Source organism: Passer domesticus, chromosome 10 (assembly GCF_036417665.1).
Source record: "Passer domesticus isolate bPasDom1 chromosome 10, bPasDom1.hap1, whole genome shotgun sequence".
NCBI classification, from domain to species: Eukaryota; Metazoa; Chordata; class Aves; order Passeriformes; family Passeridae; genus Passer; species Passer domesticus.
In genome coordinates, this window is record NC_087483.1 from 12,398,235 (window position 1) to 12,419,844 (window position 21,610).

At 37.8% G+C, this 21,610-nt stretch overlaps 1 protein-coding gene across 11 annotated transcripts in view; it reads left to right on the forward strand.

Annotated features, from left to right (window-relative positions):
• The window catches only part of GULP1 (GULP PTB domain containing engulfment adaptor 1), a 143,913-nt gene that overhangs the window by 111,290 nt on the left and 11,013 nt on the right, over positions 1 to 21,610 (forward strand). For 8 of the 11 annotated variants that reach the window (XM_064433787.1, XM_064433786.1, XM_064433791.1 and 5 more), the window contains 6 exons: positions 911 to 1,009; positions 3,234 to 3,371; positions 4,715 to 4,831; positions 5,181 to 5,273; positions 14,182 to 14,406; positions 17,229 to 17,367. In XM_064433787.1, coding sequence (XP_064289857.1) covers positions 911 to 1,009; positions 3,234 to 3,371; positions 4,715 to 4,831; positions 5,181 to 5,273; positions 14,182 to 14,406; positions 17,229 to 17,367 — 811 coding nt within the window. The remainder of the gene's footprint in view (positions 1 to 910; positions 1,010 to 3,233; positions 3,372 to 4,714; positions 4,832 to 5,180; positions 5,274 to 14,181; positions 14,407 to 17,228; positions 17,368 to 21,610) is intronic. The other 3 variants (XM_064433794.1, XM_064433796.1, XM_064433795.1) reach the window with 1 other exon arrangement.

Sequence of the window (21,610 nt, forward strand, 5' to 3'; positions counted from 1 at the left end):
TGTGTTCAAACATAGAGCTCTGACACAGAGACTCCAACTTCTGGCCTTTAATGGGTCATCATCCTTATTTATGTATTTGAAAATGCCATTCCAGGCTGTCAGAGACTTGGGAGTACAAGGGCAACTTTTGGTCTGGTAACAGAGAAAAATATGAAGCAATCACATATATTTCCTAAGAAAGGTACCCAAATTTAGGGTTCTTCTTAATTGTCATGCAGGAGCAAATTTGAGATACTGTGCTGATTTTATAGATGGTGTTCACGAGAGAAAGAGAGAAAGGTAAGTCTTGAAAAGGATGGAAAGTGCATTGGATAGGAATTATTACCCAACCCAGGCGTATAAAGTGCTGTCTAGCCACCATCTAGTGGCTAGATAAATTCTGAGAACAAAACAGATCACGTACTTCTTAGGTGTTGACAACTGTAGTGCTTTCAAACTGACCCTGTTTAAAACAACTGCTGGAGTATCTTAAAGGAGCATCTGGAGGTGCCCTCCATGCACAAGTATGGAAGTGAGTTTAGAAATAGAGTGGTGTGGAAGGCATAAACATGTTCCCTGCTCAACAACCAGGCAGCTGCTAAACTGAATGTGTTCATGTTTCTGCTGCTTCTCAGAGAAATCTCATGCAAAATCTTCAATTAAGTGCATAAAAAGCAGATAAAAGTTTCGGAGAAATGTGCTAAGTAATTTTAAAATGCTTCTTCCAGAATTTTAGGAACATTCTGTAGTGTGTAGTTAGAAATGCTGGTCTGTGCCCAGCTGAGACTCTTGGAATAATTGGTGCTGTTTATGGGAAGCTTTTTGAAGAAGGAAGGAAACAACTTCAGGTGGAGGGAGTTGAGAGAAAATGAGAATGAATAAAAACAAACTTACTATTAATGTGATTTCTGTTGTGCTTTTCATGTTTCAGTTTGCAAGACATATCAAGAAATCTGAAGGCCAGAAGACACCCAAAGTTGAGTTACAAATCTCAATCTATGGTGTAAAAATTCTAGATCCAAAAACAAAGGTAAGAAACTTATGTGGGTTTTTTTTCATGCTAAACTAGTAAATATTTGTTTCACTGGTGTTGAGGTTTTCATTGTTTTGTATTTTTTAAAGTATTATAAAAAAATCATTCTGTTGGTGGAAAAAATCTTCCAAAATACCATGTTTTGTTTACAACACCTGGGTGACACCTTTCCAGGAAGGTACATGATGGTCCTGAAGGCACACTGTAGCTAACATGATGTTCAATTTTTTTTAATCCTTTCACAGCAGGACTTCTAAACTTTAAGGAAGATGAAGACAATGAGCTAAATAAATGTTTGACGCTGCATGAATATGCATAATAAATATGAATAATATTTATTATAAATATGCAGAATAAATATGACACTGCATATAATAAAAACCTTTCCATATATATGTTGAATATTTAATTTGGAAGATTCTTTTGTTCCTGCTTCTTAATTGTGGAGTAATTGATTTATTCAGGCAGTGGCAGTGCCTTTTCTCAAATGGTAACTATAGTTCAAAGCTACAGATGTTTGCAGCCCATTTTTCCTTCAGACTCTTCACACAACCAGAACTCAACAGTTCACACAGAAGCTGAGGGGACAAGAAATACCCATGTCAACTTTAATTGGAGTTTTTTGCATCTTCCTTTTGCGGTAGGGCAGACGGGTGCTAAACCCCATATCCTGGAAAAAAATGTTTTAAAATAACAGTTTGAAATGCCAAAAGATCTTAGTCTTCCTGCAGAGATTAACAGAAATCTGTGGGATATATGTTCCTGGGGGAGTAGGAACATTCTAATCTCTTAGCAATGTTGTTATTACAACTCAAGTAGTAATCAACTGTGAGCAATCTTTTTATCTCGCCCACTTCATTTCTTGTAGCTGCATGTAAATTTCAATTGAGTTTTCCTTCTTTTTGCATTATAAATGCTTTAGGAAATTCAATTTCATGTTATCAGTGCTAATTAAAGCCTTTTTTGCAGTGTGTTTTTCAAATAAAGCACTTCAGTAGGAATATTGGGTTTTAGATAGTGACTATTAATGGCAGTAGGAACAGGAGGCCAGTTCATATATCAGGACCTGATTCTATACTTAGCACTCAAAAAAAGGATTATAAAAAAGTAATTCTGTCCTTAAACGATATAAAATAATTATATGGATCTGTAAACCTTGCCAGGGCAAGCATGTTGTATTATTTCTGTGTTTTAAGGAGCTACCACAGGACAGGGATTTGGGACATGGGAGAAACTGAATACTCAGAACAGCTGTAAAGACTGAGAAAATGAACTCACTGGGGGCAAGGGCAAAAGATTGCCCATAGGGTGCATTTTTTGGCTATGTGGTTGTGTGCAGAAGGGGCATGGCCTTGTTTATGGGCTTACAGCAAGCTGGGAACCCCAGTGCTGCACATTTTTTAATAGACAATAGTTCACATCTAAAAGGCATATTTTCCTTTAAAGCAAATACTGCTTTCCCATGTAATAAGCCAAATAAAATAAAATACCAAGAAGAGACTTGTTGAAGAAAAACAGCAAAAAATAGCTGAGATAGTTTACTCCAGTCTTGTCAAGCTCTTGCAACTGAAGAGCAGAGCCATTGCAACTATTGCAACTTTTTAAATAGCTGGAAATTTATTTTTAATGGAAAATTAAATACAGTAGCAAAAATATACAAATAATAATGCTTAAAAGCTGATTGTGGCACCTCAAGTAAACAAGTATTTGTGTGTCAGATTTATTTCTTTTTACTTGGTTAGCAAAATCATTTTATTTCTGTTTTCTGTATTTAATGTAGCAAAGTAAGGACCGATTTCAGTAAATCCATTTTAACAAACCTTGGGAGATGATGAAATTTAAAGATCTTGTGCACCTGGAAATGCACAGATTACTTTACATAATCAGGCCCTAAATAAATTGCAGAGAGATGCAAAGCAACAGTAAAATCAATTTTCCAGAACAGAAATTGCTGTCCAATAAACACTTCCAGATAAACGCTGTCCAAATAAACTTTCTGTTTACATTCAGTAAAAACAGGAGCAGTTTTTAGGAGATGAGTTTGCTAACTTCTGTTATGCTTTAAGTCCATTTTTGGGTGCTCTCATTGCAACAAGAGACGTTCAAAAACATTACTGCAGCTTGCTTGCTCTAATGAGGAAATCCAGAGCTTCCCTTCGTGCATCTTTATCTTAAGCGAGTGCAGGAATTTCTTAAAAATTGCCATTCTGTTTGTTTGCAGGAGGTCCAGCACAACTGTCAGCTGCACAGGATATCCTTTTGTGCTGATGACAAAACTGACAAGAGAATATTCACTTTCATCTGCAAAGACTCAGAATCCAATAAGCACCTGTGCTATGTGTTTGACAGTGAGAAGTGTGTAAGTACACGGGACGCTCCGCGGGGCTCGAGGGCGCTGTGCTGCTGATGGGTCTGCCTTGAGATGGGGTGGGAATGGCTAACAAGAGACAGCCTGCCTCTTAGCTGGGACACAGGTTTTCATGTCACTATGGTGTCTTGAAACTTTGATGCATTAAGTTAATGAAGAGTCCCTTTCTTCAGTGATCTGAGGTGGTTTTCTGGGATAATTTCTATTACGGCCCAGCTCAACATCCTGGGGGAAGCATCTGCAATACTCTCGGAGGACAGGCTCCATCCCGCCAGGCTTGAGATGTTTGCACAGCTGTTTGCAAAGATTACTGCAGCTCTGGGGCTCACATACCCTTGCAGGCTTTTCTGCTGATGGGTCTGTCTCTGGTTTTAGTGTTGGAGTTTTTGTGCACTGTTTGTTTTTTGGGTTTTTATTTTATCACAGCAAGATTCTCCCTTCATTGTCCACCCCTTTCCCTGCCACATCTCTCAAGTTTAACACCACAAAGCACTCCCAGACAACTCCTTGCACCAAGAACGGACATTCTCTAGTATCTGAGACAGAACAGTTATTCCTTACTGTGTTTACCTTCTCTGCTAAAGTTCTAAGCAAATGGTGTATCCATATGTTCACCTTTTGTTGGTCCTGCTTTGGAATGACTTATTCCTAAAACCTTGGTGTCCTTCAGCAGCTTCCTGTAGGCTTATTTTACCCCCATCATTTTTGACACAGATATTCTGCACTGACTGTATAAACACATCATAACATAGGGTATGAATCAGCACAGAACTAGTAAATTATTATGCTTTGCACATACAAATGCAATATCTGCAGGTTTTATTTCTGGATATATGTAGTTGGAAATAATTGGGCAGTTTAAATACTTGTCTGCAGTATCCTGAGAGAGCTTTTATAGTACTCACAAAAATAAGTGTTGAAATCCAGATTTAAAATCAATAGGGGTCAAAATATCCACTGGCATGAAAACGTTATTTCATTAAATCTAAAAGACTTTATTTAATAATTGAACAGGCTGTATATGCTTCAGAAATCATCAGGAAAAGCCATTGTGCAGAATGGTATCTGTGTTTTTGGAAATTGAAGACATAATTTATCCTGTCCTGTCTCCTTTCTTTATCCAAAGTATTTTTACATCCTTTCATAGCATTTTGTCAAGGCATTTTGCTGAAGGGTGCTTGTGATGCTCCTTTCTAGTGTTGGCTTCATGGGGGAATGGGGCAAAGCCTTTGGATATGATACATGGTATGAATTATTTTGTGATATTCTGAAATGAAAGGAGCTCCAGCAAATATTCCTAATTTACTAATTTCAGTCTTATGTTTTATGTAAAGGCAGAAGAGATAACTTTAACAATTGGTCAAGCATTTGACTTAGCTTACAGGAAATTTCTGGAATCCGGAGGAAAAGATGTTGAAACAAGGAAACAAATTGCTGGTTTACAGAAAAGAGTAAGTTCTGAACTATGTTATTCTTTCTAAGAGATAAAAGTACGTGCTGCTGTATTTGTATTAGCTGCTTTTTGTGGAAACATAATTTCCAGCATTATTCACAGATTGCTAAGGTTAAAAAAAAAGAAGACTGAAAATAATCAGTTAAAATATTTTGTTTTGCTGTCCTCCAAGGACACAAAAAAGGAAGTTTGAAATATGGAGGATACTGAATATGTTTTGTAGTCAGATAAGGAGTTAAACCTTGATTCTAAATCACCAGATCTCTGATGAAACTTATGCTCAGTAGATGCTGTTGTTGAAATCCATGACTATCCAAATAGCTGTTGAATAACCACTTGCTTTGTAGATTCAAGAATTAGAAACTGAAAATGCAGAACTGAAAAATAAAGTTCAAGATTTGGAAAACCAGTTAAGAATAACACAAGTGCACACGTCTCCAGTAAGTACCTGACAAAACTCTTGCGTCTGAGGCCGCTCTGTATTTATAATCACTTTATGATCATTCTGAGCATCCCTGCTCTTCCCAGAGATTGCCATTGACATGCAGTGATCAAGTAGCATGCCTGTTGAAGGGCGGTGTCACTAGCAGTGACAGAGGGACGAGCCAGCAGAAGTGCAAATTGCAGTCTCTCCAGCTGTGGCCCTTCCATACCTATTTGTTGCTGCCTGAGGACAATAAAAGCTCACTTGAGTAGAAGCTGAATGTGCCAGCTGAGGGTGAAAAACTGTTCTGCACTGAAAGGATCTGGTTCCTAAATGCTGCTTGGGAGCTCCTCACATCTTTGTCACAAGGACATGGTCACCTGTGATGACAACCTGCGTGCCAAGGGGTCATGAGGTTTTGGGAGCTAATGCTGGGTGGTTGGGAAAGAGGAGCAAAGGTGGGTTCCTCGCTGGAAATTCCAGCTGCTCTGCAGTTCCTGTAGGTGATCAGGACAGAAGCTGTTTGAAGTGCTGGCTGGCACTTCCTGACACCTAGGCAAGACCTCCAAAAATGCAGGTTGCACTGCAGACGTGTCCTTATGACCCCTCTTCTCACAAGTGTTTAGGCAGCTATCAAAATAAACCAAATTTCTTAATGTATGTGTGACAAAATCTTACAAGAGGAACTGCTTTTCAGCTGTGCATTTTGGCCTGCCTTGTTCCTGCCCAGAATGTTCACCATTTCCCCTTAAATGGTTGTTCAAAAATGTGGGCAGTGTAAAAGCATATTTGCAGTGGTGCTGACAGTTTCTCAATAGTGTCTGTACACTTTATGTTGATCAGATGCTTGTTCCCATGAGGGACTGCCATTTCATTTTACTGAAATCTACTTAGAGGAGAGAGCACCATAAATTATAAGTACTGTGTAACCACCACAGTGAACATGTTAAATTATGAATGTCTTCTCACTTATGAAGCATTCAGTGATAGGTAATCAATTTTAATGCTAGATTTAATATCATGTTAGTCAATTCTTTCATCTTTTATTTTCCTCAATTGGGATGGCAGTTTGTTTTTATTTATGAATATAATAACTAAATGTGTATTTGAATACAAATAAATAGGCACTAAAATGCATTGCAAGCAATTATTTTCTTTCATTTAAATTAAAAAACTTTGTCATTTCATTAAGCAAAAGAAATTAAAGAAAGTCATTAATAATGCCCCCAAAATATCCCGTAGTTGGTGATTTTTGTCTTTTAAGAAAATGGTGTCGCATCCCATACTAAAGAGTTAAGATCTAAATTTGTTAATTTGACGGCCACTTGTAAACTCTCTCCCTAGAGGGTCTTTTATTATTAATTACTATTGGTACAGTGAATAAGCATATTGCTTAAATAGCACTTGTGCTGCAACAAAACTATAGATAATTATTGATATTAATGAATTCATTTCAATGATCACTGTTGGCTATTAATTTGGACTTTATTGCTTTATTTACTCCTTAATCTTTAAAAGTAAAGCCCCAAACATTTCCTGTCACAAATATTTAAAATTCCAGTAAGAGCCACCTAAGAGCCTGTTCTGCATCCATTCTGACATGAAGTATTTCTATAAATGGATGAGTGTTGGAACAGAATGCCCAGGAGGCTGGAGGCTCTCTGTGCTCTTGGAGATGCTGGACCTTCCCTGAGCATGGTCCTCAACAAACTGGATCCTGCTTCAAGCAGGAGTCTGGATGAAGCTCCTTTCCTTTTACAGGATTCTTCCATCAGTTGTGCAACCAAAAATTAAAAAAAAAAAAAAAAAAAAAAAAAACCAAGCTAATTTTTAGGAAAAAGTCTTTCTCACTCCAGGCCCACAGGTGTTCTCACCAGGCACTATCAACTTTGGCACCTCAGCAAGAGGCAGCTTTCAGCAGGTCCTTTTAAACCAGGTTTTGTGGAGATGGTGAATCAGAGCTCTCAAGTGTGCAGCTTTAGGAGGAACTCCATGTCAGTGCAGCTGTTAGGTTGAGAATGAATGAAGGAATGGGCTGGTGAGGTTGTCAAGTGACTACAATGCAGAGAAAAAGATAAAATATTTTGTTTTATACAAATTAATAAATAAAATTAATATATTTTATTATATCTATTTATTAAAGATAAATTATTATGGTTCATATAAATATAAAATTTTTTTGGGGCACTTTGAGTTTCTTAAAAGGATTATCAGTCAATAATCAGTGAATGTGATGACACCTATCTTCTTTTGTGAGCAACATGTGAGCAACAAATATGTATGAAGGAACAAAATTACAAACAATTCATAAGACAATTGATTGCCTGTTATACTTTACAATTAATTTTTTTCTCTTTTCATTCAAATCAACTATAAATTCAAGTATGATTCAGCGAAGTCTCAATTCCTATCAGAAAAAAGAAATAGTGTAAAAACTTGTTTCCCCCTATTTCCACATGATTAATGAAAAAGGTCACTTTAGTTTTAAACTAAATAATTACAGATTTTTTTCTGAATTTAAACTAAAAATGTCTGTACTGCTGCTGCTCTGTCTTCAAAATTAAAGTAACAGATCTATATTGTGATTATTTTGTCTGAGTAAACTTTTCAGATCTTCTGGTAGTATTTTCTGAAATAAAATAGTTTAAGTGAAGCTGAATATCCAACATAGGGAATAATACCTTTTTTGAGCCCACTTTTGTGTGGATGGGGGAAAGCTTCCTTCCATGCAGATAGTCTTGGTATTACATGCTGTGAAAGTAAGATAATTGTCCTTATGATTTAGAACAGATTTATTAAGCTATAAGTTTTAAGTTTTCTTAAAAAACTTATGATTTTTCATATCACACTGTTGAATCATGCAGGGATGCCAGTGCCATACAACAGCTTTCTGAAGCTTTTCTTAGCCATAATAAGCATTTTGATTTATTTATATTTTTTAATCTTTTATGGCTGGAGCTCTTTATCTGGCAGTCCAGCTGTTCTTCGTGCTGGGGTCTGGGGAAGGGATTGTTCAGTGGCCAAAGGAAAGTTGAAGCCTTGATCCTTGACACCTAATGTGATAAAAGAACACATGCCTTTAACTGGCATCTCAGCAGTTTGTACAGAAATGTTGTTTCAGAAGCCAGCTATAGATGGTTAAAAGCAGAAACATTAACACCGCTCTGGGCTGTGTCCTCTGCTCCCTCAGAGCCACCCCAGGGAAGCCAGGGGGTCTAAGCAGGCACAGAGCTGGCAGCGATCAGGAGGGTGATTTCCATCCCCAGGAGAGGAGGCTGAGGGGATTTTAGAACTTATTGCACCTGTAGTGTGACACGCTGCTGTGACAGCCAGCACATGATGTCACTGTCACACCTTGTATGGTAAGACACTGATCCAGATAGAATGGCTTTCCCACCTGGCAGTCACTGGGAAGCCATGGTACCATTGCATCAGTACCAGTCTATAATTTCTGTGTTCCTGCATTGATTAATCATTCTGCACACATTCATCTTACCATTAGTTTATAACTAAATTAAGAAAGGAGAAAACAGTTCAGGACATTTAAAGTGCACCAGGTTTTTGGGGGTTTTTTTGTATTATATCACTGACCCTTGATTTCTGTGGCTTGGGTTTTTTTGGTTTCTTTTTTTTTTTAAAAAGCAAGCCAATTCTGCTCTTTTTGACAGCTCAGCCTTCTGATTCACAGATCATTTTGCCACAAGCAGGAAGAGATTACATTTTCTGTTTTCACTTCAGTATCAAAAGAAAATAGAATGTGAGAGCATCTTTAAACTGTGGATGGATAACTTAATACATGTATGGTTTTAAGCATCTGGTTCACTGCACATTTTAAAAAAAATTGGTTTCAACATGTTTCAGTTCTAAACAGATACATCCAGGCTGTCATTTAAAATAAACTTTTCTAACTTCCTCTTGTCACTGAAAATAGGTTTGTAGCTAAATATGAGATAAAACCATTTGCTCAGGAGCAAATGTAATATTATCAATACTTAAAATTCAGATCCTCTTTTACTTCTTTTACTTCTAAAATGTTTTTAAAACATTTTGTCTTTGTAGTTTCACAAACTATAGACAAAATGTGATATGCCAGGCTAGACTGCAATGTGTGGCTTTGCTGACAGATTCACTTCTCTAAAAGGAGTTTGCCCTGTGCTCACATATTGAACTCTTGGGTAATAGTGTTGAACACTTTCTTTGCAAAACATAATACTACAACACCTTAATTTTCTGATCCTGCACATTAAAATATGTACAAATTTGGATAGGATGACCTATCCAAAAATCCACACATGGTCTAAGAGAAGAAAATGCAATCAGTGAATTGTAAGATTAAAGCTTCATTTTAAGCACAGAATCAAAAATATTTTGAGTTGATAATTTCATAAGAGAGAACATATTTTCAGCTGAAATATATGTTACTAATTGTTTTAATTAATTATGTTTTAAGTAATACTAGAATTGGAGTATTAGGGAGTTTATTGTGAGTTCTCAGTTGCTCTATTAAAAAAATCAAAAACAAAACCAGAAAAAAATCCCACTGGCATATGAAAATTGAAAGTAGTAATAATTTAAAATTTTAAGGATTACTTTTTCCTGTCCAGTTTATAAGTAGTGCAAGTTTAAGGCTTGATTGGGATGTACAAATGGAAATTCAGTCTAAAACTGCTTTTCTGATGAATCCTGCATGTATTGCAGTTTTTTTGCAGGCCAGCTAAGGGTTTATTTGAGGACATATTTTAAAATAATACTGACAGAGTGAAATGTGTGCAAAATATGTGTGTGAATAATACAATCACCTACTCTTTGCATTTTTGCAGTGTTTAAATGGGTGAAAAGCATTGACAGCAATCAAGTAATGCTTTTCAGGGATACAATTACTGTCAGGGTTCTTTCCTTGCTTGCTTATTAGTATCACTATGAAAATTTTTCTGTAGCTGCTCTAAATCTAGCCATATGGCCAAATCAACATCAATCTAATTTAGGTGTTTTTTCTGTCAGTTCATAAACTCTATGGGAAAAATAAAATTTCTTTCTCAACCTATAAAAGAAGCCATTAAGGCAATGAGATCATAGCTGGAAATGAAAGAGAGAAAACTGGATTGTATAATGAAACACTTTTGCATAAAGTATATTGTGAAAGTTGAACATCAAATTATCAATCTTCACGCTTTTTCTCTCAGGATATTGTAGCTAATTAGATTTACGTTTGCTCAGCACATTCAGTAAATAATAAACTGCTTAGTGATCATGCTTTCTGCAATTGGGTCAATGGTTTTGAGCAGTGCTCCTAGAACTTTGAGAAGTTAGTCCCTCAGATGAGTGTGTTTGCCAATGCAGAAGTGTTATGCAACAGGAACTATCACTTTTTTTTGGTGTCCTGAGTGGCTCTTTCCAGGACATGCAATCCCAAACTAAGAGTTTCCTTAGTTTGCCTCTGGAGCTGCGCTTCCATGTGCCATGGGAAATGTTGGCATGGAATGTTTCCTTTGTCTCACTCCTTTGCACGCACTGCTCATTTCTGTGACTTGTGTATCTGTTGTTTACTTCTCATCTGTTGCAGTGGCTTGGCAATGCTTTAATCACTGATCTGTTTCGCATTTGGTCTTGATTATGTGAGGACCATCGGATTCTCATCCTGTTGTTTGCCTGTGGGGACACTGCTGCAGTTTGTGTCCCCGGGAGGCTTTGGATGCTGCTGCTGTGTGCAACTGCAGCCTCCAGAGCTCAGCACAGCCCTGCCACAGTGGGCTCACATCGTGTCTTCCTTGCTGCTGTTCCCATTGCCAGTGCTGCTCAAAGCTGCCAGGGCTCCCTGAGAGCACTGAAATGTGGGGGAAGCTGAACTGGAGGGCAGCAGGAAGAGGTGCTGGGAGAAGCAGCCCCAGAAGGATCAGTGTTCTTCCATGCACCATAAATACTGCCAAGGAAGCAGTGTGGAATACATACTCCTACATATGGAGGTGGTGCAAAACTCCTCCACTTTTCAGTAGAGCATTAAAGACACTGATGGATTAGCCCTTTGCTCCAAAGTTTTGTTGTGACCCTCACTGGAAAGCTTTACCACACTCATGGGAAAACCCCAAGACAGACATTGGAGCTGTATGCAGATTTCAAAAATCATTTTGGAATGTGTTTATGCATATCACTTGGTTCCTGTTTCCACCAAGATTGCCAAGTGGGAAAATGCATGTGGGTTTTTTTGGGTTTTTTTTCCTATCTTCAGCTTGTTTAGATTTATTATATTCTGTGTTCAGTTGTTTGAACACTTCTTTCTAAGGGTATAAAATTTTGTTGCATTTATAATGTTAAAGAAAATGGATTTGAAATTCCCTATGGCAGATTTCATGTCACTGAAAACGTACTAAATGAACTGAAGATGTAGTAGTTAATGAATGGGAGTGCTAATGCTCATACAGTATTTTATGAATTAGTAAATTATGGATGCGTGAGTGTTCTTAGTAGTCCCAAATCTCAGGAAATGAGCAGGTTCTTGACTAAATGCATAATTTTCAGTTCAAGGCTGCTCACAATTCCCTGGCATGTTCCTGTAGTTTCCTGCCGTGGTGGTTCTGTACATTACCAATTTGAATGTTCTAAGCAGCAAAACCATTTTCTGATTTATTCTAATTCACACTTAAGTGATTGCTGTGTGGGTTTGACACAGAGATTGCAATCAGTGTCGAAAGACATCTTGTAAAAAGAAACAATTTTGAAGTAATTTCCTGATTAATAAAACCTCAATCACATTACATTTTCTGATATGATGCAGCACAAGAGTGCATCTTCAGCACCCTTCTCAGTAGAATGAGTCAAAAATAAATCTTTTGCTGGCACGTAGTTACATCTGACCATGAGAACAAGTCTGCTGAACTAGTATGATAATTTCATGAAGTATCATTTCTTGTTGTTTTCTTATGTTAGTGGAATGAGGCCCAAAATGGAACACATTGTATCAATGCCACTATTGCTGCAGGTCTGAGTGGGCACCTCAGTGCTGTATAAAATGACAATTTAGTTATTTTTGCTATATGTTCTTCCTTTATAAATCGGTGTAAGAGTATTAATTTTCAGGTTGTATTCTTTATAATAAGGGTCTCTGCCTTTCTCCCCCTGCACTTTGTGCATCTGGTGACATTCCCTGTTTTCCATTGTCGAATAAATACACTTCCCTGCTGCCCGTGTGGTGTCTCTGGGCTGCTTGGCTCCAGAGGGCTGTGAGCAGAAAGCCCATCAGCCTTGCAGGTCCTGCTGGGCCCTGGGATGAGACACAGAGCAGCACTCCAGCACCTGATGGGTTCTGTGCTGCTCTGCAAATGAAGAATTCCCAGGGAGAATGCATTTCCTGAGCAGGTGTGTTCCCAAAACTGTGGCGGGAAGCTCACCACCCTAGGTGTGTGGTGTCCTAAGTGTCACTGTGAGACCTGGGACTGCTCCAGTTCAGGGCTCAGATGACACCAGGGCTGTATGTTCTGGTTTTGTATTGAATTTTTCCATTGCCTGGATTTGATATATGTTCAATATCCTCATGGCTTTGCTGCTTGGTGTCCTATGTGCATTGTGCTGCTTTCTGTGTGATTTTTTCATGTGACATCCATGCCTTCTTATGAAAACTACTTATCCTTTGCTGTTTTGCATTTCAGGAGAGTATCTGGCTTTCTTAATTACACTACGTTTAGTCTTTTTGAGCCTTTGTTATTCTGAGGCCTAGGGTTTTTTTCCCATAGTTATGTACAGCAGCAAGGATTCCATGGTAGTAATGCACAGTAGCACTGCAACTCTTCTACCTGTAGTCTGGTGATACTCTTGAAATAATAATCAAAATTCTCTCATGTAGGTTTTTTTATTTCTTTTTGTTGATTACCATTCCAAACCCTCCATTTCACAATTCTAGTATGGAATTTTTTGAAGTTAGGATGAAAATTATTTTTTAATTCTTTAATGCTGAATTGCATGTTTTGAGGAGGGAATTTTGTGTGTTATTTTGATATTCTCAAGTATTGCATCGTTGCTACTTTAGTCACCTATACCCTTAGCCAGGTTAATCTGTAAAGAAAAGCTGAGACTCATTTTAAAAGGATATTAAATGTTTTGTTTTCTACATAACACTGAAAAAAATTGTTTAAAATAATTGAATACTGCTCTACCAAGTTATGCAAACTCCTGATGAAATAATCATGACATATCCTTTGTGTAACTCTACAAGGGGAGGAAGAACAAGCTTCAGAATTCTTGCTGCACTCATCTGCTACTGCTTCAGCCTGGGCCAGTCACAGGGGTTTAAGCAGGACTGGGTTTAGGGTTTAGGCAGGACCCCTCCAGCCCATGTGCAATTTCTGCTTTCTCCATGTGGAACTCTTGGCCATGGTCAAGAAGAACTTTCTGCACAATTGTGCATTCCCTTCTGTTAAGATCCAAAGATTAATTTGTCCTCTGAAGATTGTAGTTCAGTAATGAGCTGTTCTTTCAGCATTGATGGGATATAAATGGTAGATTTTTCCTCAATCAGTTAGAGAAAAGCCTGACCTGTGCATTAACCAGCACAGTAACTCTTCTCCCCAGACTTGTGCCTGCTGCAAATTTACAAGTGCAGATGTGAGAGATTGTTGATACCTTATTGGATTTAGACATTTCTTAGCATCTCACACACTATCAGAAAGATATTGACTTCCTTTTGGTTGGTGTAATGATCAAGGATCAAGTTGTCTTTGTTGGAAATTGGTACTGGGTTACCTCTTAATGTGGCGTATCCTTATATTTTGTTGAAACATTTTCAAGTTCTGTATCTTGTAATTATGGCACTGAACAGCAAGTTGCTGACAAGCTTTTTTGAAATATGAAATGTATTTCTTTTTTTCTTCTTTCCCTGATGTTACCACGTTCTGTTCCTCAGAATGTTTTCTCTTTCTGTGATTCCTTTTCAGCTGCTGCACATAAAGTGTGATAATGATGAACATATGTTTCAAAGACCCTCTACTTTTTTCTGGTGTAACAATGAGGATTCACCTCCTTGTTTAGATATCTCTTCCATTACGCTTACTCCTAGGAGTTCTCCTGACTCTAGACTACCACCTGGATTGTTAATACCACCACCTTCAAAAAGTGGTCTTCCAAAGCCTGCCAGTGAATACAGCTGCCCAAGACCTCGTGTAATCTTGCTGTGCAAAAGCTTTTTCAGTTTTAGTTTTTTATTTTTGGCTTTTTTTTGTTCTCTGTTGTGTATTAACTTGTATTAAAAATGTGCATTTTGTACAGTGGCTAAAGGATAGGGTGGATGAATCTTAGGGTCTCTAGGGTTACTCTTAAAATATGGAATTTGTGAAGAATTACTCTTATTTCTACAGAGCTTTTTCTTTCCCATCCCCAAAACATAAATTCCAGCATGTTTAAATTAGTACATTGATTAATGATCGCTGTAATCTGTCAATATTTTGTTAAATTTTTTTTATATGAAGAATAGCAATTCAAAACAATTCCAAAGGCCCAACTTCAAGGGCTTCTTCCCCCCACGAATTAATAGAAAAGCAATGAGCCATTAAGTAACTTTTAAAATACTTTATTAAAACTGTGCAAAATGAAGGTTGAAAATTATTCTCAAATATGAAATGGGCATATTGCCTCCTTTTTCATATTCATGTGCTTATACCCTAAACTTTTCTTCCATTTGCAAGTAATATTTGGCTTTATTTAGCGACCATCCTGGCTATCTGCATGTGTTCACTAAATAAAAAAATGCTTCTTGTGCTCATACGTATTCAAAATACACATTTCTTAATTACCTTACAGTTTTAATTAAACCATATCAGTAGAATCAAAATGGCCAGTAAGTGACTTCAACTAAATTGAATGTAACTGGGAAATGAGTCTGAAGTTTGGGTTTTCTTTTTTTGCCTAAAAGGCACATTTATAACTACATGTAAGTGCTGTTTATCTGTCTTCTACATAGCCATAAACATGTAGCAGATAATAAGATTCTCCATTAGCACATATGATCTCCAAGTCATTCTAGAATTGCCCATGGGTGTTGGTGGAAATGGAGGTTGATGTAAGCAGTTATTTATGCCTCAAACCCGATCCCACCTTCCTGATGCCAACAAAAGCCTGTCTACAATCAGAGCAATTTCAGATGAAGGAGGGGCTGTGCTTCTTTATTGTATTTACTTTGGGTCCAGCACATCCATTGCCCTGCTTGGAGTGGGAGCAGATGACATCCAGCCACCTGCCAGACTTGGGTTGTCCTGGTTCTCTGCAGGGTTAGTGCAAGGGCCACGGACACTAACAGGAGCCTGTGGTGTCTGAACTCTGCACTGAAATCTTTTCACAACACATGATCTTTGGAACCCCAATAGTAACTCAAGTTGAGGACAGTAACAGCTCTAGATGTGTTAAAATCTTGAAAATTGGGGTTTTTTTGGGTTTTTTTTATGAAGTTGATTCACCTATGGTCATGATTGGGAGTTGCAATGACTGAGAAATATTTTTTTAAAAAGGCAAAAAATAAAAGCAGCATATAAAATGTAAACTTTTTTTCTTGCTATGCTTCTGTATATCTGGGAAGAAATACCCCAGGTTGTTTTAGATATGGTACAGTTACAGATCTCTCTTAATCCAATTTTAAAATATTAATCCAAATTTAAAATATGAATTCAAAACTACTAAGAATCACAGAACTTCCAAGAAATAGGACATGTAGGACTTGAGAGCCCTGTGGTTTTTTCCTCTTTTAACAGTGCATTCTAGAGGAAGCCTGTGGCTTAATATTGCTTCTCAGCCAGTGCAAAGAACTTCCAGAGAGAAATAGCCATGGTTCAGGGCCACCTGTAGACTTGGCTTAGGGATCTGTGATGTGAGCTGTCCCACGACAGCTGCAGGTCTGCAGCACAGGCACTGAAGAAAGCAGCATTCCAAAATAAGGGTTTATCCATGGCACTGTCATGGACAAGCAGTGCTAAGGACTACCTGCTTGCCAGGTTATCATATTTGTGTATTCTGAATAATAGGATCCACGTGACTAATTTAACTTGTGCTTCAAAATTCCTGTGTGGATAGTTTGTGCAGACTAAATCTTGTTTCAAAGCTGCAGGCTTCTGCTGTGCCTGGCTGGCCTTTCTAATACCCAGGGTGTGGGGGTTTCTGTATTGTCTCAGCAATAACATCAACATCCAAACTAGTCATGCCTTCAGCTTGTCAGTCTCAGTTTTAATCTGTTTCATCCTCTGTCTTCAGTGTTCAGTATATTTTAACTTGACTGTGCCTCACTTGTGCCCTGAAGTAGTGGACTGGTGGCAGGAGGAATGAACCATTCAAAACCAAATATGGCTGTAGAACTGTAGTAATTGGTGGATTTGGGGTTTCTTGCTTGCCCAGTATTTTTTTTTTCACCCTTCCAAATTCATTCAAATTTTGAATGAAATCTCTTCAGTTTTACCTCCGAGGACAACAGGTTTATTTTGGATATTAATATTCAGTATATAATGTCTGGATTATTACTTGTGGAAAAACACATTTAAAGTTTTGTTTGTACCAGTTTTTCTAAGCTGCCAAATAAGAGACCATGTAAAGAAGTATTAGTAAACCAAAAATACTGGGGTTGTATCTTTGAACTTGGTTCTGTGCTCTCCAGAGCAGAGCACATTGTTGTTGCCATATTACCTCGACTGGGTCTCATGAAGGTGTCTGTGCTCAAATGTTTGCAAGAGAGCTGCTTGTCACAGCTTTGGCAGGTGTAACTGGGATACATTTTCCACTGAAAATGGAAAAATTGCAATGCTGCTTTTGTACTGGGGAGTGTTAGCATGTGTCAGAGTCTGTACTGCAAATGCCATTTGCTTGGTGTAAGAAACTGGGGTTTGCATGCTGGTGGTTGTTTTTAACTTTTCAAAATGTGACTCTTATCTGCATGCTGAAGAATTCAGTATTGTGATCTTTTTCATGTGAAACATTGCCCTAATATTTATTGTCCTTATTGTAGGCAGGCAGTGTGACACCTAAATCACCCTCCACTGACATCTTTGATATGGTTCCCTTTTCTCCCATATCCCCTCAGTCAACAACACCTACTCGCAATGGTACACAGCCTCCTCCAGTACCCAGTAGATCTACAGAGATCAGTAAGTTTTGTAACAACTGACCTACTTTTTGCTTACATTATTTTTTTCATAAAGCATCTTTAAAGTTTTACGTACGTTTTGCATGAAAAGCCAAATGCAGTTTTTGTAAATCACGTTCACTGATGCCGTTTCATCTTTATACCGTCCTCCCAAAGTCCTTGATGTTGCTGCCAAGTTGCATTATAAACAAACTTGCTGTGAAACTGTGACATATACACTTGGAAGGAGTTGGGTTGGGGATTTTAACTTGGCTTTTCTTTTACAGTCTCTTTTCTGTACTTCAAGGAATACTTTTACTTCCTGTTAGTTCTTTCCTTGTCAAGCCACGGTTCTAGTGCCTAGAGCCTGCATTTCTGGGGAAGGCAGCAGGTGGAGTAAGTATGGTGATGGTGGTGCCCAAGGGAGAGCTGAAGAAACCTTTCAAGGAGACCTGGAATGCTGTTTTCAACAATACTTTTCGTATCATGCACAGCTTTGTTTGGCTGTACTTGATGAACCTCTCCAGTTGTCCAACCGTTCCTAAAAGGTCTTCAAAAGGTTATTAACAACAGCAATTTTATTTTGCAAAGGGTCAAAAGCATCTAGGGTAAGGTTCTTGAATTCACTGGAAATCTTTGGAGTCCAGAAAGTCTTTTTAAAAGCTTTGGGAATCCCTTGAGGGAGGGGAGAGTGGGTCATGCACAAGTGATGTTCAAGGTTGTGGAAATATGGGTCTGTGTTTGTATCTTCTGTTCCTGATGCCTATTTTAGGGTGGATAAGGGACATTAATATTACTGTCTGCCACCATGTGGAACACGTTTGAGGAGATTGTACTGCTTTGGGGCATGCCCCTAAGATGTAGAATTTTCAGCTGTCAGTGGGAGCTGTGCACAAAAAGAAAAAGGGATTTTATGACTTCAGTCAGTGAATGTCTTCCCTCCCTGAGCCCATATGTGATGCACTGTTTGGTTCCATTGCTCAGAATGTCTGCCACCTTCTAAAGAGAAAGTAAATGTTCAGACTCTTAATTCAATAATTAACCCTGTTTTTTAAAAAGAGAGTATTTTAAAATAATTAATTTCTGGGGATTCTCAAAAAGTATACTGATAGAATTTTATATCTATCAATTATACTCATAACTATATTATAAATTATATGAAAATAGTAGTAACTATTTTCATATAATTTAAAAGAATATTTGAATATTCTAAAAGAATATTAGAACAGAACTGCTCTATTGAGAGAATTATGTCTTTGCAATAAATAATTGAAAGATTGCTTCTCTGAAACTACAGGCAGTGCCATAAAATAGATCTAAATGTGCATATACAATTTCAAGAATGGCAACTTGAATTATAGGTCAAGATTTTATTTTTTTACCTATTGTCCTACATCAGCTCCATTGAAATTGTGCCCAGTTCCATAGAAATCTTGTGAGAGCCCACACTCAGATATTGAAGGAACTTGAGGGATCTTGAAAATTCCAGCTATATGGGATTTATAATTGTTTAGGCAGCAGGTTTTGTAATATTATTTAAAAAGAAAAAGAGTTGCTTAATAACAGTGACAGCTGTTGTTTAAAGTAGTTGCTGTTTCTACACTTCACTGATTTGCCTTCAGCTGAGATGACGTGGTTCAGAGATGCCACTTCAGGGAGAGGTTCCAGAGCCCATCATGGTCTTTATACTTTCAATCCCTGCTCTTTCAGTCTGTGTCATGGTGCTCTGTGTTGAAAATTACTGTCTTCATCAGCTGTTAATGCTTTTTGGCATGTTTCAGAGTGCCATTGAAACAGGAGAGGAATATTTTATCATCAAACAAGGGCTTTACTGTCCCAGATGAGAAAGGTCAGCTCCCATAAGCTTGTTCAGGCTGTGCAATGTCCCCTTACTGCAGCAATGTGCAATAATGCACTGCTTTGTTGTGTCACTGCTGCCAGTACCAGCAAGCTGGCATTTCTTTCTCCAGTACAAGTCAGAGGGCTGGCAACCAAGAGGAGCCAAAGTTTGAAGTCTCCATTTTCTGAGATCATCTTTTCCTCTTGCTATCTCTACTTTCTTTATCACTGCACTCAAGCAGAGCTGATTTGGTGAAATTTCAGGGTGATTTTGTTGGATTTTATAATTTTTTAACTTTCACCTTTCTCACATTCAGTAGTAAAGAAGGAGAAAGATGAGGGTTTGCCATCTATTTGTTAGTATCACCTCATTTATTCCTTTTGCCTAATTGGGGTCCGTTACTCAGGGAGGGCACTTGTGCTGCTCAAGCAAAATGTGCTTTTAAAGCCAAAGTTCATCTTACTCATCCACTGGCTAGTTTGAGAAACCAGCCAAAAATAACCCAGAAAGGCCTGGGCACCTGCAGCAATACCAAGCACTTTGCATTCCTCCAAGGAATAGTTGCATAGGTGATTACTGTTCAGCTTCCCATAATGACACATGCCCAGAGTTAGAATTTTGCTCACCAGTTCTTCCCTTGGTAATTTCACAGGAAAAACAACTGTGGAGTGACAAATGGTACCTCTGGCTTTGCCAAGCTCACAGCATGTAGTTTAAGATACTCCACCTTTTAATACTAGAGCAGAACTGTGACCTTTTAAACTTTTTTTTCTTTTTTTTTTTTTTTTTTTTTTGAAAGAGAGCTTTTAGGCTTTAAATATGGATTTATTTCCAGAACTTTTAGGCTTTAAAAAATGAATTAAATTTTGAGGTTTTGAGTTCATATTCAGCAATGTTCCAATAGGGCTACTCAGCAAAGGCCTGCTCACTGCTGGCTATATCAGCAATAACAAACAAATGGGGTGTACCTATTAAAAGGAGAAAGTGGCATAATTTTTGTACAGGAGGTTGCAGATTGGTCAAATGCATGCTGACTCTTTGGGTAATAATTATAACATAGTGAAATGCAACCAAAAATGCAATGCTAGCAATTGCATGCTGCTTCTTCCTCATGGAGTAAGGAGTTGTAAATGTTCTTATAAGTTAGCTGAATGGTCAGAATTAGTTCCTTAATTTTATTTCATTGGAGGAGGAATTAACTTATGTTTCTTATTGGCACAGCATTATTTTCATATCTCAGAAAAAAAAACTGTAGAGGATAATTCTCTATTGAGTTTTTTTGATATCTATTTCACACAAATGCATCATGGACAATCCAAGGTCACAACTGGCAGATGCAGAAATCTGCTCTGAGGTGCTCTTTTTCTGCAGATATTTAAGAGTATTTTGTCAGAATAATGGCTGTAATAATTTCCAAAGAAAAAAATATGGAGTAGCCTGCAGCTAAATGAAAGGCTTTCTGGATATCCCTGTAGCAGTTTATTCCAAATATTTCTTTGGGTGCTTGTCTCTCAGTGTGATTCATTTTTGTCATCACAGCTGCTCCATCTGGGCAAAGCATATACCAGCATAGCTGTGTGCCTGGATGAGAGCTGAGGTAGAGATTGGGATGTGAAGTGCAGCAGAAAAGCCAAATATTTGTATTTTTGCTTAGTAATTGCTAATTTTGAATTTACCATAGAGTGCAGGTTGCTATTCTCCAGTATTATGTGTTTGTTCTCCTGAATGTCATGTCCTAGAATTTCTTACTTGTTCATGTTATCCTGTGGTTTGAGCTGAGGATCTAAAACATCAACATTTCAGGGCTTTTGAATTTGTGGGTCAGTTTTGCAGCCTGTGAATTTATTTACATCCAGAAAGAAATGAGAAAAGGAAAGGAAATTATTTTTACTGTTTGAAAATATAGTTTTCAAAGGCTTCCTTGTTGCTGTTTGTTGGAGAAAGAAATGCCTGTCTATGCTACAGTAATTTTGGGGAGTGTGCCAGGCAAGATATTCTTGTTATAGCTAATTTTCATGCAAATAAAAATAAAAATGGCCTGAAAAAAAAAAGTTGCAAATTTATCCCATCTGTGCTAAAAGGGACCCCCCCCCCACAATAATGAACACTGGTGGATAAGCTTATGGATATCCCAAGGAATAGTGCAGCCCTGCAGGTATGAAATCTTCACATTTCTCCATTTTACACGTGTTCTTCAGCTTTTGTTCTGGAGGCAAATAATGGCAGTGCTGCTGAAAATATTCCATGGAACTGTCTCTCCCTGACTCTTAGCAATGCAGCCTCTCTTATAAGATTCAAACTTTAAATGCAGAAAAGCAGTTGTGGAATGGATAGCAAGTTATGAGAGAGATAATTCCCCAAGTAACAGCTTTGCACAGAAACCCAGCTAGGTAATGCTTCTTTATTTTGAACTTATTCTGTGCAG